This window comes from Lynx rufus, unplaced genomic scaffold (genome assembly GCF_022079265.1).
Source record: "Lynx rufus isolate CCGP_SWC_20201006 ecotype Redwood Valley unplaced genomic scaffold, mLynRuf1.p SCAF_5, whole genome shotgun sequence".
Classification (NCBI taxonomy): Eukaryota; Metazoa; Chordata; class Mammalia; order Carnivora; family Felidae; genus Lynx; species Lynx rufus.
In genome coordinates this window covers 100,802,957-100,821,237 of record NW_025814867.1, presented here as the reverse complement: position 1 = coordinate 100,821,237, position 18,281 = coordinate 100,802,957, and the positions used below count along the sequence as shown (strand labels likewise).

Here is an 18,281-nt window from a genome sequence, read left to right as displayed (position 1 = left end):
GAATACACATCAGAGTTCTCCCAGATAAAGGCAAGGAAGTTGGGGTATTCTCCAGCAACTCCCTATCTGTTATAGCCATTAGCTCACTAGACATCCAGTTTGCCCTGCTTGTGGACTGAGTGAGCTCCCATAGGCCCAATAAATCCCTAAGAGAGGGTCACAGGTATGCCCAACAAAAGGCCTTCAGCAAGTAGAGGCAAATGCGTCTAGATGTAACAGACACTGACAGCCTGTGACAGGCTTACTATTTCTCCAGTGGTTCACAGACAGCCTTGTCTGCTGCACTCAAACACTGACTTGAAGCCACTTTGGTTCAACGTAATGTACTCAATGTCTACTTTGTGCTGGTCACTGGTAAGTTCTAGAGATGGAGGGATGAATGAAAATAGGCTTCAGGGCACTTACAGTCTAACAGGACGTCAAAGTCACTGAAATATCCTCTGATGTATTCTAAAATCTGTATTTTCCATGAAAATGTCAATTTCTTAAGGACAGTGAAGTTGATTTGTCCACCTTTGTTTCGTAGGCCTTTAGCATACAGCTGGGCACATAGTGGATGTTGAATTAATATTTGATGAATGATGAACACACACACACACACACACACACACACACACACACACACTAGTGGCCAGGTAAGATGGTATTCAGTGACACTAACTGTGTTTTATTTGCCTTTAAGCTAAGCCAGAAATCCCCATGATTATGGAAAATAACTCTACGGATGTCTTGGGAGAGGTGAGTCACATTAAAGCCTTTGAAAATCTATAGTGTAATATGCCAAGGTGTGTTTGGTTACATCATTGTCAGAATATCTTCTCAAAGGACCTTATTCCTTGGCCCTCAGCCAGTTAATTGCTAGTGAGGAAGAAGAGAAGCTGAGCTGATTCTAGAGCCAAGTGGAAATCCTTACTTTCTGACTTAGGGCTCTCAGAACATACGATCTGTAATCCTTAGTCCTTAAATTTTCTGGAAGAATCATCTCAATAGTTTAAACTTCTCTTTAGTGAAAATTGGAGAAGCTAGGGAAGGAAAAATAGAACAGAAAGCAGTGTGAATCTTAGTGTGAGAATGAGGCTTTTGTTCAGCTGGCATTTAATTCATTCTAATCCACTTCCTGTACCGGCCCTTCTTATAGTCTTTGGTTTGAAGTAACAAGAGGAGAGGTGCCCTTCTATACTCCTTCAGAACCCTGCCTATTTCTTAGGCGGTAGGAGAAAGGGCAGGTGAAAAAGGAAAGTAGAGTAGGGCTGTTTGACTTCAGTTTCTTGTAGGTGATTCCCAGCCTTGAGTCACTGGGATCTGGGCTCATTTGCCAGCTCTTCTTGTTGGCTGTGACCTTGGGCAAATTACTTCACATCCTTTTCTATCTTTTTCTATCTATATGAAGAGGATAAGAAGAACACCTGCATATTGTTGTTGTTCTTAAGAATTCAATGAAATACTGTATGAAAAGTTCTTAGTACGCTCTATGGCATATATTAGGGGCTCAGTAAACATTATTACTGTTGTTTTATTGTTATTACTACTATGGGTGTTAATCAGTTGTCTCGGGGCATTTTGACTTAATTCAAGCTTTTCAAAATCCCAAATAAAATAAAATAAATATTCTTGTGAACTCTCAAACATTTTCTGCTACATGAGATGAGAGAAAATTATACTCCTATTCTAATTTCTTCTAATCCTGAGAACACTACATAACTTATGATTTCTGATCCTATATATAAGATCATTTACAAATGATCCTAAATATAAGTCATTTAATTTGACAGCTATATACAAATCATAGCTCAAACTCTGTGGGATGGTTTTAGATGGGCATATATTTGTGTCTTTTGTTGATTTTATGTATTAGTCTCTTAGATAATTGCTGTTATATAGTCCCGAGTATATGAAAAAAAATTTAATTTTTTTTGTTCTTCCACAATTAACTCCAATTTTATTAGTGGACATCATTTCAATAGTTTCAATAAAACTAAGAGTCTAATGGCACGTTTGGCAGGTATTTTTGTTTCTTATAAGGTTTTCCTGTTGGTTCTTTATGCCAGTGTTTACAGGTAATAAGGACTCAATCAAGATACAGAACCGTAAGATTGGATCCAAGAATTCCAGTTTAAAAAAAAAAAAGGACTTTCTCTTACATGTTATCACATTTCTTCTTCTGTACCCATGTTTACCTAGGTGCTGACTAGGACAGTCAGAGAACCTTCCTTCCTGGGGAATTAGTAAATAATCTCTCACCAACTCTATTTAACCAGCGACAGGACACGGCTTGTCTGTGGATCTTTTAACGTTTTGCCAAACGTTAGTAATTTCTTACTCTAATATTCTTAGAGTTCCCATTGTATTTTTAATAGCTTCTTAACTCTTCAAAGTCCTTCCACATGCTTTTATTGAGTGATTCTCTGAAATAGGTGGGGCATCCATAATTTTACGGATGAGAAATGGTGGCCTGAAGAGTCTACACAACTGGCTGAATCACTAATAAAAGGCAGAGCTGGGATGAGAATTTAGAATGCCCATAACCAGGTAGGATGATATAATGAGAGGAGACCATGATTCAGTGGCAGACAGAACTAATATCAAATCCTAATTCAACCATTTCTTGGCTACATATCTTCATCTGATAGTTAACTTCCATGAGTCTCAACTAAGTCATCTAAAACTGGGATCAGGATTAATATTTTATGGGACTCTTAGGGGAATTAAATTTATGCATAGTAATGGAGTATATTGAACATAATAGATGTCTCAGGAATATTTCTTTCCTTCCCATTATTTATCATTCACCTGCTCCCTTTCATCCACTGTTTCATCTGAAGATATATTCATAAATCTCCTATGTGATTGATTTTGGGAGACAGTATGTGATAATGAAAAAACAGAACATAGATTGTGGAATCTGATAGACCTGGGTCTGAATTCTCCCCTATCACTTATTAACTCTGACCCCTGGGACCTCAGTTCCTTAGCTTCCTCATCAGTGAACATGGACAACGATCTCAACCTCCCAAGAGTGATATAAAGATCAAATGAGAGAACACATGTAAAGTACCTACCATCTGGCAACCATAAGTATTGGGCATGGTAACTTCCAGCCCTACCCTTCATTTCTTAGAGATTAACCAATTCAACCTACATTTATTGCATGCTACTATGTACTACATATTCACTCCACCAGCAGCCCTTGGAGTTAAAGTAATAGGGATTTGATCAGTTATGAGTTATGTTTTCCAGCATTACTAAAGCAATGAAGTTTATGGTTAATTTGGTTTTCCTGAAAAATCAAAAAGCTCCCAAATTATTCTAACCATGACACTTCTCAGGTTTAGACATGCCAGCAATATCCAAAGAGAGTGTTACTCCTGTGGATGTCATATTCTTGTGCATTCTGGGGGCAAGGCTTCACCAGGGCGCCAGCATGGCATGCAGCCTCGCCTCCTCAGCTGAGATGGAAAAGGAGTCTTTAGCTGAAACCTCAGGGCCCCTTCTTGTAGCAGACACAGTATTCGAATAAAAGATGCTGGCCCAAAGAGCCCTCAGCCCACAGACCCTGGCCCTGAATAGCCTACTCTGATGATGTAGCAAAAGAAGGCACAAGAGAGATACATGAAAACCCCAGAGTTTATTCAACAGTTCGGTCTTTCCATGAACCACATATGTCTCTCTTTTATACCCGGGCTTTCTGCTTTAACCCCTTCATCTCCATGGGTCTTGTTCTCATCACTCTCTACCTTTATTATGTTTGACAAAAGTTAAGTGAAAAAATATGTAAAGAGAACTACCTAACATGAAAGATAGGAAACAAAAGTAGCTGGGGTTAAAATGCCTGAAAAGGAAGAGAAGTGAAAATCATAAGAGCCATGTAAAACAGACACCATAATCTAAAAACACACATTACCATTCAGCAGGATGGTTCTGGTGTCTGTTTGCAGATTTTGATTGTTGCTCTTTATTTAATTGTGGTTTTGCAAAGCCTGAATCTGTGGATTCTTTGACCTTCTTAAGCTTCATTTCAAATGTATGGGTGTATGTGTGTTTAAGATTAGGTATTAGAGCTTCTTCCTCTCCCTCCTTCCCTCTGACCTCCCTCCCTTCTTTCCTCTTTCTTTCTTTCTTTCTTTCTTTCTTTCTTTCTTTCTTTCTTTCTTTCTTCTTTTCCTTCCTTCCTTCCTTCCTTCCTTCCTTCCCTCCTTCCTTCCTTCCTCTCTCTTTTTCCTTCCTTCCTTCCTTCCTTCCTTCCTTCCTTCCTTCCTTCTTCCCTTCCTTCCTTCCTTCCTTCCTTCCTGGAATCTTATGGAACAATAAGTCTCTGATTCCCAATGTCCAGTCATGGGACTCTCAGTGGCCCTCATCATCATTTAGAAGGTGAGAGTCCCTGAGTTTTTACCTTAGCTGGAGAGGGCCCTAAAAATGGCACCACATCCCTTTGGAAAACCATATGGGAAGTGAAACCTTTAATATCAGGCAAGTTTCTAGAAAAAAATAAGGAGATTACAAGCCTACAGTACAGTCTGGGATTTTCACAAGCTATGTTTGGACTTGTGCTTGTTCCACAAACAGCTCACAGGGAAAACAGATCTGGGTGTTAGAGCTGCTGACAGTCTAAGAATGAGCAAGCAGTAAGAGGGAGCCACACAGGTGAGGACAGAGGGAAACAAGACCCCATTACGACACCAGGATCTTGTCCACTTTCTGGGAGGCCGTTGCCCATTAAGTGCTTGGATCTATCTACAAGATAATGAGAAACTGTCTTTATTAGCTCTTGTCTCCCCAGCTCCCACCATCCCTCACTCCACCTCCAACCCAGTAAAAAAAAAAAGGTTCTAGAGGAATCATCCAAATAAAAGTCAGCTCCAACCCAAAGGCCACAGTCATTGCCACTTTGGTTTAATCTATTCCTGAGTAACCATATTAGGCATACCCTCAATAGATTGTTCTTTCCTTATGGACTGGTAGGTTCCCTTTTTTCAAAGCATCTCTGAGTATTTAAAAATGAACAGTTTTTTTTTTAATATTTTTTATGTTTATTTATTTTTGGGAGAGAGCACATGTGCGTGCTCCCACAAGTGGGGGAGGGGCAAAGAGGGAGACACAGAATGTGAAGCAGGCTCTAGGTTCTGAGCTATCAGCACAGAGAACAACGCAGGGCTTGAACTCACAAACTGTGAGCTCATGCCCTGAACTGAGGTTGGACACCTAACCGACTAAGCCATCCAGACACCCCCAAAATGCACAGTTTTGTTTTTTTTTTAAAGTCATGGAACAGTTGGCCTGTAGCCAGCATCTCAAAGGCGGGAATAAAATCCAAAACCTACTGTTTAAATGAATGGGTGGTCTGTGGGAACAAAACTAAAGCAATTTAACTCATTAAAATTGACCTCAGAACCTCAGAAAATGTTCTCCGCCCTTCAGTCTCCCAGATAGTCTATGTCTCTCATCTTTCCATGGTGAATTTTTGAGGAGGGATCTGTCTCTCTACTGCCATGTCACACTTCTTCTCTGTCCCTTTTTCTTTCTTTTTTGGTTTTCTGCCTTTGTTTTTTATTTCTTCTTACCGCCTCTCTCCACCTTTCTTTTTTCCTTTCTGAGTTTCTCTCCTCTCTTCCTCATGATCTCCCTCTTTAACAGACCTTAATATGAAATTAGATTATATTTTTAAATATTTATGAATAAGTTTTTACATCCTCTATTCTTAACGTTTCTTTCCAGTGAGCTGAAAAGTCTTTAATTCTCTCTGTGCTGATTATACGTTAATTACGTACGTGTTACACTGTTGCAAAGACAGGACTCAGACAGTTTCTGCTGGTGACACAGCTTTAATGTAAGCAGATGATACAACACAGCACCAGTGGCAGAAAAGACCTACATCGGATGGGTCCCGAGAACTCAGGCTCAAGCTTCTATGTGCTTCCACAGCTGGGCCCCACAGAACAAGCCCTGTACCCAGTTCTCAAATCACCACCAGTATGTGTGCAAAGGCCTCAGCCCCAGGAAGCCTCAGCTCTGCTCGTGGCAGAGTCCCTTAGAATGAGCTGGTCACATAGGTACATTCCAGCTACCTGGCCAACCTCAACTATCAGAACCCTCAGCTCCGCGAACCAAGTGCTAGGCATAAATCCCATTATTTTCACTCATCACCACTGACCGTATGGTCCATTCTGCACCCAAACTCACAGACCCATGGCGGCAAAACAACAGCGATCTTCAGTTAATACGTTTTGAGGTTTTGATCAGGACAGCCTTCAGAGGCCCTGTAGGTAAGTATTTGGTCAATTCGGAACTGCTGAGATTAACTCCTATTATGCACTCTTTCTCTTAAAGACAAAATACTTTATATTTAAGCTAAAGTGGCTCTTTGCTGGGAGCCTGAAGTCTGTGTCTTCAGAATAAGATACCTCCCAGGCTGATTTAAACAAAATGGAAAGGATGAGCTGCTGCAGGCTGCTCTTGCTCCCTCCGACAGGCTTCCTTCTCAGCTCTCACCTTCCACTTCATCTCCAGGATGGCCCTTTCTACCTCCTCCAGGGCTCGCTCTCTCCTTTCCACTGCTCTCTCCCGCCATTCCACTGCCCTCTCCCTCCTAAGCACCTCCTTTTCCCTTTGGCTGGCCCACAAAGCCAGGGTCCCCAGCTGCTCCAGGAGCCGGGCCCATTCGCCCTCGATACCCATGGGGAGCTGGGGCCCCTGGGACCTGGAGTCCTTGCGCTGCCCCACCTGACCATGGCCAGTCTTCTCCAGCTCCTCTCTATGCATGCTCTTCAGATGTTTCCACAAGGCTGTGGTGCCCACGTTAACCCCCGGGCCGCGGCTCACCTGCCTGCCACACAGGCGGCAGGTGGCATATTGGTTGGGGTGGTGGCCAGCACGAACAGGGGCCAGGTGGAAATATTCCCAAACCTCAGAAAACCGGGACCCCTTGTTGTGCGGCAGAGAGGTGGGCATGGCGCTCGCGAAAGGGCCAACCGGTTCTCCCTTCTCACTGATTGCCTCTTCCTCCTTCATCTCAAGGTCTCCTTTTGCCTTCATCCTGGTTCCCTCCTCTTCCTCCTCTTCCCGCCTCATCCTGTCTCGTCTTTTAACAGCTTTCCTTGAGCCAGAAGTCTTGGCTGAACCACAGCTAAGGCAAAAATGAGTAATTGGGAAGGGACTGCAGTAACTCTTGGGTATTCACAGCAATGGCCAAAGGCTGGCCACACCTGGTGTGATGTTTCCTCCTTTCTGCTTCACGGGAGAGTCAAGGTGAGTCAGGGCCACACAAAATGGCCTCCGAGGCCCCCAGGTACATTCCCTCCAGGCCCCAGATATGTATTGATCCCTCCTTGTGTACACCAGAACGACAACACAGATTAGTCCAGAAATTACAAAGTTCTTCAGTGAATTCAGGGTTCTCTACATCAACCACCTCCACGAGTAGTTTTTGAATATTGAAAATGTTAGGTTTTCTCCCGATTGTCCTCCTGGCTGCTTCCAATGTTTCTATGCCCCTGGAGGTCTACATATGGGTTTTGGAGGTTCTGAACCCTCAGGCTGCTCGGGAACCCCAGGGCTGGGGCAGCACTTGTCTTCCTCAGTGTAGGCAGAAGCAAGCACAGAGAGATGCTGGTGTGAAAGACACTCACACTTCCTAAGAACTGTTGGAACAAGCAGTCCAAACGCTGGGTAATAAAGTTCCCAAGGTGAGATCAGTTTGCCCCTAGCGAGGTCCCTCTGGGGCTGAGATTCCAAGAATTCCAGCAGACTTAGCTGTTTTCAGCAGGAGGAGCTGGCCCACGCAGAGGAGAAGGACATAGAGCACATCTCAACCGACTTGTCTCCCGGCAGTCCTCAGCAAGTAGCTTACACTCTGCCTTCCCAGGGGAACCATCACCTGCAAAGCCAATAGCTGATAAGACCTCCTCGACAGCAGCTTACTCTAAATGTTTGGCTTTTGCACCCCATTTAAGTAAATAAATGGACAACTAAATTTTTAGAAATAGCCTGTTTTCTCCCTCCTTTTTTGGGTCATTTCTTAAGTGATTGAGAGCTTTATCCGCCAAGCTTTGCAATCCCTAACAGTTGGTAAACACTCTCCTCCCTCCCTCGGCCCCACAGCCCTACAAGTGGGTACTTACAAGCAAGCAAGGCCCCGAGCTTGTCTCTGATGGCTTTGGTGCAGGGTGAGTGCTCCCACACGCTGTGGGTAGCTATTAGCTGACTTCTGCCCCCAGGAGGAGGGCACCCGCAGGTCCTGTTCCCTCCCACTTCCAGGGATGATGCCTTTCCAAGTGGGCGTGTCTCTGCCTGCCCACACAAAGATGCACACATTTCTCTGTACCCCCCCCCACCTCGGAAAATAGATGTTCTGGCAAATGTTGTGTAGTAAAACAATAAGTCAAGCACCTACTAGTCTTGGTTCTGTTTCCAGATAACTAGATCATCTGACCTCTCAAGCAAAGAAAAATATTTAAAGGAGGGAAAGGGTGAGGTTTCAGCAGAGAAACCACACGCCCCAGAAACATCTGTGCTTTCAAATGTTCTGTCCAGTTGTCAGACCATGAGTCTCAATTTTTGGTTCAGAAACTCCGGATGTTGTAAATACAGTCAGTAGAGAAGCCAGGGAGCCTGCACAAAAGGGAAGATGAAGTGAAAGGAATCCTCCCAAGTTGAAGGAAATGTGACAAGTTGAGAAGCAGATTTGCGGTTGCTTTTTATTATATTATGTAACTAGCATTGGAAAAGCTGAAATGTTGTTGGCTTCTATTCTCAGTTGGAGTGAAATAAATGAATAGTCACAATTTAAGCACAAATTTTATATTTACGTATATGCTATATTTATATATGTATATTTTGGAAGGAGAACCTACCAAGAGGAGACAGGAACATTTTAAAGAGGGTGTCTGTGGAAGAAAAATCCTTGAGTTATAGAAGAAAAGAGAAATGGCAAAGTAGAAAACATGCCAAGACTAAAAGACAAATTTCAAGTGAAGAAAGAAGGTTGAGGGGAGGAAAGACTCCAAATAGAAATGAAGAGTTGGTAAACGAATAGGGGAACTAAAAAAAAAAAAAAAAAAGATTTCTCTTTCTAAACTAAAAAGCTAATTTTTTTAAATGAATCTATGAGAAGCCCTTTTGAAAAGGCTCTGCCCAAACTTAGGCAAACTGAATCTGGGCTGACTTACAAATGGTCAGCATTTGAGTATTTCAGCTGTGGAAATAAGGAAATGATCATTCTTACAGCCAGATTTGGATCTACTTTTCCTGATTCCTCAGTCTCCTCGTGCTACAACCTTCCACTGGCTTCCCTCTACTTCCAGGACAATGTGCCCAACTCACACATTGGCCTACGAACCCATTCCGTCTGTCAATCTTTGTGAATTCCCCGCCACTTTCAACCACAGACCACCTGTAGAATCCAGACCCATCTCTTCCCTGACTGCAAACTATTACTCTGCTTTCTGAGTTATTCCCAGAATTCACCTCTTTCTGCTCTCCTATAGAACTGCCCAAATACTTTTTGCCACTTATTATATAATTCTTTGTGCTATTGCTCACATATTCCATGTGTACCGAGAAAAAATGTGTTGAAGAAACCAGTTCTTTCGCTTGTCTCATGGACATGACAGCCACACCGTAAGTGAGCGAGTGATTCTGACTCCTCAGCAGAAGAATGTGTGCGTGTGCACTTGTAGGTGTGTGCACGGACTCTTGTGTGTATATGCTTCATAGTTTTTTTTTTTTAATTTCACATGTTTTTCTTCCTACTCATGTGGAAGGTCCTACTCATGTCTGCTTGCACAGCAAAACCATATAAGCTTGGTGTTTCATAAGAGGTTTTACTTCAGTTTGAACTAGTTTAGTCTGTGGTTTTTCAATTTGAGGGAGACTGGGAGGTGTTCAGGACATCAAGCACATTCCAAAACAAAGTCTTGGAACACAGTCTGGAGGTGGTATAGAGTATTTGAAATCTGAATCGCTCCGTAAAATCTGAGTTCAGAGAATCCACTAGAGTTAAAGCTTTTTAACGTTTTTATTAAATTGACAAGAGATTTCTTCAGTGAGCCAGTTGCTTTTATAATATAATGGAACCCCTACTTGTTCCTGATATTACCATATCATCATCTTATGGTAGGTTAACCGAGCATGGAGAAAATGAGTCATGAGAGAGGTTAAAAGTATTGGCATTAATACAAACCTTTACAACTTGTTTCCTAACATTTTACATCCTTTTGTGGGTCACTTGAAGGTAAACATCAATCTTTGGCATTTCATTGGATTAAATAAATTGCACTCTCTTTCTTTCACTAAATAAGAATATATTTTAGGGAACCTGGTTTTATTTTTGGCTTTCTAGGACAAAAAGTGACATATGTCACGGGTTTTTATTCCTGTCACCCGTCCCCATTGTCAAGTGTGGCATGAATGTGAAAACTGGGAGCTGCAGCTTTCACTACCCACCATTTTGGATTCCACAGATAGTCGCTTCTGAAAGTCTCATGTTTGCTTTGGGCTTTTGGTAGTGGTGTGGAGGGATGCTAAACTGCACTTCAGTAGGATCTCACCAGAAAATTCTACTTTAGTGTCCTTCAATTTGGTGTCTCAGCTCTGCTCAGGACCAGATTCTTTGGGTGCAACTAGTCTGTGAAGAAATTGGCACACCATGTATTACGTATGGCTAATTGTTCTTTACTAGTTAACTAGTAAATTCATCAGTTGTGGAAAATATTTGAGAGCTAAGAACCAAGACCAGTCATATATGAAATACATACATCTCTTGATGAGACAACAAACAACTCTATGTGGTATTATAATTGGACAGTGTTGGGGTGCTTGGGTGGCTCGATCAGTTAAACATCTGACTCTTGATTTCAGCTCAGGTCATGACCTCATGGTTTGTGGGATCGAGCCACACATCAGGCTCTGTGCTGACAGTGCAAAGCCTGCCTGGGATTTTTCTCTCTGTGTTCCTCCCCTGCTCACATGCATACACACTCTCTCTCTTTCTCTCTGTCTCTCAAAATAAATAAATAACATAAATTAAAAAAAAAAAACACCTCATGCAGTGGCATGTTTAAAAAAAGATCGAAATACAATTTTATAGTGTCTCAGATAAAATAATAATAATGAGATCCAGTAATTCCTTTTGGGTATTTTCACCAGGATGTTGAAAAAAAAACACCATCTCACAAAGAGCAAATATGGTGTTGGAAATAAAACATAACTAAACCTATCTCTAAGCTACCTGTTCTGTTTCTCTCATATTTCAGTACAATGTGTTTTACCAGAAAATACCTTGGACTGGAAATGGGGTAACTTAGTTCCCAGTTGTGCCATCAACTACATTCCACTCTCTTTAACCATCCTGTGATTTCTGTGCCTTGGTTCCCCCATCTGTCAAATGGCAATGATAAGTTGTGTCCTACCCCACCCTAGAGGACTGTTAAGATGATAACATGAAAAGTCAATTGCATAAACTCTTTACAAGTCAAAAGTGAGATATTCACAATAATGGTTTTTGTGGTTATTGCTACAAATAGTACTTTACATTATTTGGGGAATGGAAACAACCCAAATGTGGATATCTTTTAGCTTAGAGTCTAACAGAATATTCTTTTCTGGTCTCTGACTGTTAGAGCTTCTTCCTTTTTAGTCTTTGGCTTCCATTTAGCACTGTTTTATTCTTCTTGGGTAGAACAGTGATCTTCTTTTTCCAAAACCCAGAGTCCAGACTTGCAATCTTAGTCTAGTCCTAGATTCTTCCCAAGTTGACCTATGCTTCCAGCCATGAGTTCATGACATGTCTATAGGAGACAGTCTATTTGTAGCTCACTTTTTCACATAAGCTCTGAAAGGTAAACATAGCCTTGTTGAAAGTGTAGAAAATTGTTTTCTGCCAATTTGCCCCATGTGACGGTTGGCCGGGATGTAAGGGGTACCATTTGCTGCTGAATTTGCAAATAAGCCTTTCTGTGTTCTGCTTTTACCCCCAGAGAACATTTACCTGCTCCCTGAGGAATGTATTTCCCACAGCAAATCTCACGTGGTTTATAGAAGGAGGCTTTCCTCAAGGTGAAAAAGAAGGTAAGGAAATCAGTCAATGGAAATGGGTTTGGCAAAGAAAGAAAGAAAGAAAGAAAACAAAGAAGAATAGAAATTGCCATTTCCTGAGCTGATCTTGGCATTTAAGAACAATTCTCATTCCAAGACAAACATCATCTTGCCTACCAGATGCCATTTTCTGATACCCCATCTAGTGCCTCGAAGAGGACGGGAGTGGGTAACATTTTCCAAAATTAAGAAATACACCTGATTTCTTTAACTCTCAACTGTTAGTAAAAGCAGATCTCTTACATGAGGGCAAAGAAGTTTAATTCAATATATACGTATTAATAATTTCATTTAATGCAAATAACTTAGCACCACTGATTCAAATCAATGAACAAATACTTTCCACTTTTTCTTCTAAGGATCTGAGTGGGGTGGGGAAGACTAGAGGAAGTACATATAAAGGACTGGGCTTTATGACAAGGAACTCCACCAGGAGGATTAAAAATTCTCGGAGCAGGGACACACACTGAGACAAGCTCCGATGAGAATGCATAAAGCCGTATTTTTCGTAGGCGATAAACATGGCTGCCTGTGCCAGAACAATCCCAGCCAGCCCCCCCTGCCTGGGACAACAGCCCTTCTTCTTCCTCCTGAGTCATTTTTTTCTCAAAGCTCAATATGTTTTCAACAGTAACTGAGTCACATAGCTCTTGCTACATTGTTATTTTTAATGGGTAAAAATAAAAAGTTTATATTGATGAATGATCGTATTGATCCACTGTATTCATTTTGAGACTATTACTGGTTTTGTTATTCACTTTAAAAACAATTCACCCATAATCATGACCGGATGCAATCCTGAAAATCTTTCTTAAGGGTCATTATAGGTATGGTCTCCTGTTAAGTAAGCCCTGGTTTGATGTGCCCATTACTCTTCTGGACCATGAGGCCAGACATTGTGGTCAGAATTCTACCACATGTAGTTATTACTTTGGTAAGTAACAACTTCAAAACTAGCATTTAGAGCCTTTAGTGTAAAGAAGCCATAAGGGTCCAGAAAGTTCTGGCCTACAGTGACAGATGGTTTCACGTTGATTTCCTGCTGCCATGTGTGCTATTTGGAGGTTGTACTAACAGTGGCAGTTAAACAGTTTCTATTTCTAAAGGAGACTCACAGGACCCAAATGACAATGGCTATAAATCTACAGCTTATTTCAGGAAAAGGATACAATATAACAACACCATTAAAGTAAGGGTATGCATCCCATGTACAGATTTACAGCAACAGGGGCAGTGAAATCAGGCATGGGCTCCTTTGCAAAGGGGAGACAACCAGTATGGCACAGAGCACCTTAGAAGCAGGGAACCCCAAGTGGAGTCTTGGCTGAGGTTGTTTTATATGTTACTTAGGTGGATTCCTGCTATGTAGACACACTGAACTGCAGAGCCTTCCCAGATTCTAGCCTGGGCCAGGTGCAAATCATTAATCTTACCGGTATCAGTCAACAATAAACAATGCTGATGAGCTAAGACAACTGGCCCCCGAGCTCCTTGGACCCACGGTCACCAACAAAGCAATGCTATGAATCAACACATTCCGTACTTTGACTATGGATCGGTGCCATGCAAGAGCTTGAGCCAAACAGTTTAGGGTAACTCCAGGCCTGCTGGAACAGACCCTCACTGCCCAGAAGCTGTGGTTTGACCATTTTAGACTCTATGTTACCGTAAACTGAACCATCCCTGCCGGAGACCTGCTCCAGCAACCAGGGGTTCCCGAAGGATGAACAGCGTCGGTGAAAAAGTGAAAATAAAACAAAACTAAAATAAAAAACAAAAATAAAAATGGACACAGACAACAGCAGTGTGTTGAACTGGCCGATTGATTGTAGCAAACATGGCATTATATTTGCTAGTGATTTCCTTGTAGCATACGTCATCTATGTTTTTCTAACATTACCTAATTTTGAAAATGTTCCTATGTGTAATCAACCTTTAAGAAATAACATGGCGATTTTCTCGTAATGTTCCCTCATACCCTTTGATTATTAGTTTCTTGCATTATTCCATTATGCATCTGCGTTTATCTATAATCTATAGAGCGTTTGCTTTGCTGTTTTCATGAAAGGTCATCTATCGCTCAACACCTCAAGTGGAACAGTTACAGGAATATGACCTCTTAGTTGTTTCCCCAAACCATTTGTAGTTTGAGGAACAAAAGTGTTTGCCTGGGTCTGAGGTGCCAGGAGGGGGCCAAGAGGGCCTTAGAAACCCACGCCTTATACATTCTCAGACAGACAATGCACCTAGGAACTAATGAACTATTCTGTACTTTAACCGACTAGGTTCAATCATCATCTGGAATGCCTCCTGGGGGCCAAGTGAGCCTAGGGGTTAGAGTGACTTGTGCCTGTAGATACACTCCTTAGGAGTGGGGCTTTCAAATCCATATGTCTCTCCTTTTTTGGCCTCCTTTGCTGGCAAATGCATGAGGCTATCCTTCCTGTAAGTAGAGGAGTCTCCATAGGGGATGGCAAGGGCTAAATGTAAGGCCGCACAATTTCTTGCGGAACCTTATTTTCTTTCCTAATAGTTCTTTTCCCAGGGGGCCTGTCGAGGGCACTTCCCCAACAGACAATACCCCAGGTACTTTTATTAAAGCCATATTACCTAAAAGCGGGAGTCCAAGAAGCTTCACTGTCAGCGGGCCGCCCTGCAGTCACCAATCCGTCCACAGCCTGGGCTTTGCCATCAGGCTGGGATAGCTCGGCTTCCAGCACATCCCCAGCCATTCCTTGCCATCACTGTATGGCTCATAGCAGAAAATGTTGCTGACCGATCTTGTTCTTAATCTGTCTTCTAGAAATATACATTACTAATGAAGAGAGAAAAGACAAAAGTGGATTTTGGGAGCTGAAGTCTGTTTTGACAAGGGTGTATGGTAATAAGCCAGCCCAACCAAACAACCTGACCATCTGGTGCATGGCTATGTCTCCAGTCCCTGGAAACAAAGTGTGGAATATCTCGTCTGAAAAGATCACTTTTTCCTTGGGTGAGTTGTCTATTTAATAAGGTCAACAAGGGGCGGCCAGGACTGCCGTAAGCTCAGAACATTTCTAATTAGAACAAATAGAGTGCTCATTATTTCCATGGTGTTTTAATCTCGGAAGACTCTCTACACAACTCAAAATTACTAAATTTCGTAGGATCAAGCCTCTTTTGATGAAAAATGGGACTCTGCTTAAAAGAATTTCTTCAAATAAAAAGCAGCTGATTCCTGTTTCTAAAGAATTTCTAGTGAATATGGCAATTTTTTCAAATTTCATTAATAATAACTTTTTGTTAATCTACCATATAATGAAAATTAACACTAATACATTGATGATCAAGAGTGATTCTTAAAATCCTAAAATCTCTTCTGAGTCACTAACAACCTTCAATTACATATAACATTTATAATTTTAATACTTAGGAATGGATAAACCATGTGTGAGATATAAAAAGCTTGAGGATAAAGACTGTGTCCTAATGATTTTAGTGCCCCTAAGTTGAAGCACAGAATTGGGCATATAGAAGATTTTTATGACTTGAAAATTGATACGTAGGATCATTCTACTTATTGACAACATTTGACGAACCGGAATATTGACTACTCTAAACCTGACCAACTAATGGAGATTTTGCTACATAAAAGATGTGAACAAATGTCTCAACAAATGCAGTGACAACAGATTGCCTATAAAAAATAGAAGTTTGTAATGACAACTAGCAAACATGCATGTATAACAGCAAAGTAATATGTAAACAGATTCGTTAGCCATTATCACAACTCTGCAGGACCGTTAACATCTTTTACCACCTTCCTATTTTCAGAGAAATTGTAGTCTATAACATACTCCTAAAACCCAAGGTAGTTTATAAGGGAAAGTTCCTCTTTGTTTCAAGGCCAGTGTCCGCATCTTGGGTCCTACCCGGCCGTTTCATACAGGCAGCCATTTGGTTCCCGGGAGCCTTAGTTGGGAAGGGTATGTGGCTCAATACACATCCGTTCCCCTGTTCAGAAGTAGGTGCCATTGTGAATCTGGGACAGTGGCATCATGCCTGTAATGCTGCTTGTGTGTATGTGTACATACACACACACACAAACACATCTCCCTCCGAACTTTTAGTTAATCATCCGGAAATGATCATGGGTTTACACTAAAACATCCATACTCAATTTTGCCTAATTCCCTCAGAAGTAAATGCACCTCCTTTCTAGAAGGCTGGACACAGGTAAGGCTACGGTCTTGGAACGGAGTAAAGGCAGCTGGTTCTCCTATAGATTTGCCAGTAACTTTGGCAGACTTTAAGGCCATAAGCTAAAGACCAAACAACCTCAAATTCCTATGGAGAACCTTATTCCCATCACAGACAGAACCATATTTGAAAAACCAGTCTTTTCTGATGTTAAAATTGAGCTTGTCTTGATTTAAAGATTTTATTTTTTAGAGCAGTTTTAGGTTTACAGCAAAATTAAGAGGAAGGTACAGAGATTTCCTGTATACCCTTCCACACACATGCATAGCCTCCCTTGTTATCAACATCACTTACCAGAATACGGTTCATTTGTTACAACTGATAAACCTACACTGTACACATCATAATCACCCAAAGTCCCTAATTTACCTTAGGTTTCACACTTGGCGTTGTACATCCTATGGGTTTGGATAAATGTGCACTGACATGTACCCATCATTACAGCTTCAAAAGGCCCTAAATTTTCACTGCCTTAAAAATCCTTTGTCCTCTACCTATACATCCTTTATCCCCACCCCCCACCTCTGGCAACCACTGATATTTTTAGTCTTTACAATTTTCCCTTTTCAGAATGCCATATAGTTGGAATTACACACTATGTTGCCTTTTCAGATTGACTTCTTTCATTTGGTAATATGCATTTAGCATGTTGTCTCCATGTTGCCTCATGGCTTGATAGCTTATCTTTTTTAGTACTGAATAATATTCCATTTTATGCATGTACCATAGTCTAATATACCCACTCACCTACTGAAAAACATTTCAGTTGCTTCCAACTTTGGGAAATTAGGAATAAAGCTGCTTTGAACACCCATGTGCAGGTTTTTGTGTGGGCCTGAGTTTTCGATTCCTTTGTGTGAATACAAAGGAGTACAATTGCTGGATTGTAGATAAGACTTTGTCTAGTTTTGTGAGAAAACACCAAACTGTCTTCCAAAGTGGCTGCACCATTTTGCATTCCCACCAGCAGTGAATGAGAGTTCCTGTTGTTCCACATCCTCATCACCGTTTCATATTGTCAGTGTTATGGTTTTTGGCCATTCTAATAGGTGCGTAGTGGTATCTCGTTATTTCAATTTGCATTTCTCCGACGACATGTTATATGAAGCTTATTTGCCCTCAATATGTCTTCTTTGGTGAGGTGTCTATTAAAGTCTTCAGCCCGATTTTTTAATCAGGTGGGTTGTTTTCTTACTGTTGAGTTTTAAGTGTTCTTTATATATTTTGAATAATAGTCCTTTACCAGATGAGTCTTTTGCAAATGTTTTCCTCCCAGTCTGTGGCTTCTCATTCTCTTGAACTGTGCTATAATTTTGGGATAATAAGGGAGAGCACTGATCCTGATACCCAAAGCACACCATAATTCCAATTTTATAGGACAGTCCTTGATCTAGTATAATTTTAGGCTCTGAGCAGATGGTTATTTTTAAATTGTCAAGTGAATTTTTATCTTTTATGATCAAATATTAAAGATAATAAATCTTGAAGAGTTCAGTTTCCCAAAGTTATAGCTTACATTCTGGTCATATTCTAGCCTATATCTTTAAGAATGATTTAGAAGATGCAGTAGACTCTGTAAAGCAATGTCATCCCTGGATCATACTTCCTTACTTGTTGTAAGTTTTTTTTTTTAATTTTTTTCTCAACGTTTATTTATTTTTGGGACAGAGAGAGACAGAGCATGAACGGGGGAGGGGCAGAGAGAGAGGGAGACACAGAATTGGAAACAGGCTCCAGGCTCTGAGCCATCAGCCCAGAGCCTGACGCGGGGCTCGAACTCCCAGACCGCGAGATCGTGACCTGGCTGAAGTCGGATGCTTAACCGACTGCGCCACCCAGGCGCCCCTAAGTTTTTAAACACCTAGTTCCAAACACTTTCTGCTTGTGGGGGCACTGCTGGGAGCTTTATGAACCCTGAAGAAAACTTCTGATGCCTTGTGTAAGAGTTACTGCTT

At 41.4% G+C, this 18,281-nt stretch overlaps 2 protein-coding genes across 5 annotated transcripts in view; one reads left to right on the top strand and one right to left on the bottom strand.

Moving 5' to 3' along the window:
- Positions 1-18,281, top strand: part of CD96 (CD96 molecule) — a 96,971-nt gene that overhangs the window by 33,697 nt on the left and 44,993 nt on the right. For all 4 annotated transcript variants that reach the window (XM_047099027.1, XM_047099029.1, XM_047099028.1 and 1 more), the window contains exons 5-7: positions 683-738; positions 11,970-12,060; positions 14,891-15,079. In XM_047099027.1, coding sequence (XP_046954983.1) covers positions 683-738; positions 11,970-12,060; positions 14,891-15,079 — 336 coding nt within the window. The remainder of the gene's footprint in view (positions 1-682; positions 739-11,969; positions 12,061-14,890; positions 15,080-18,281) is intronic.
- Positions 6,412-7,238, bottom strand: ZBED2 (zinc finger BED-type containing 2). Its single transcript, XM_047099030.1, has one exon. The coding sequence runs from the start codon at positions 7,063-7,065 to the stop codon at positions 6,412-6,414; it is 654 nt and encodes a 217-aa protein (XP_046954986.1). The 5' UTR covers positions 7,066-7,238.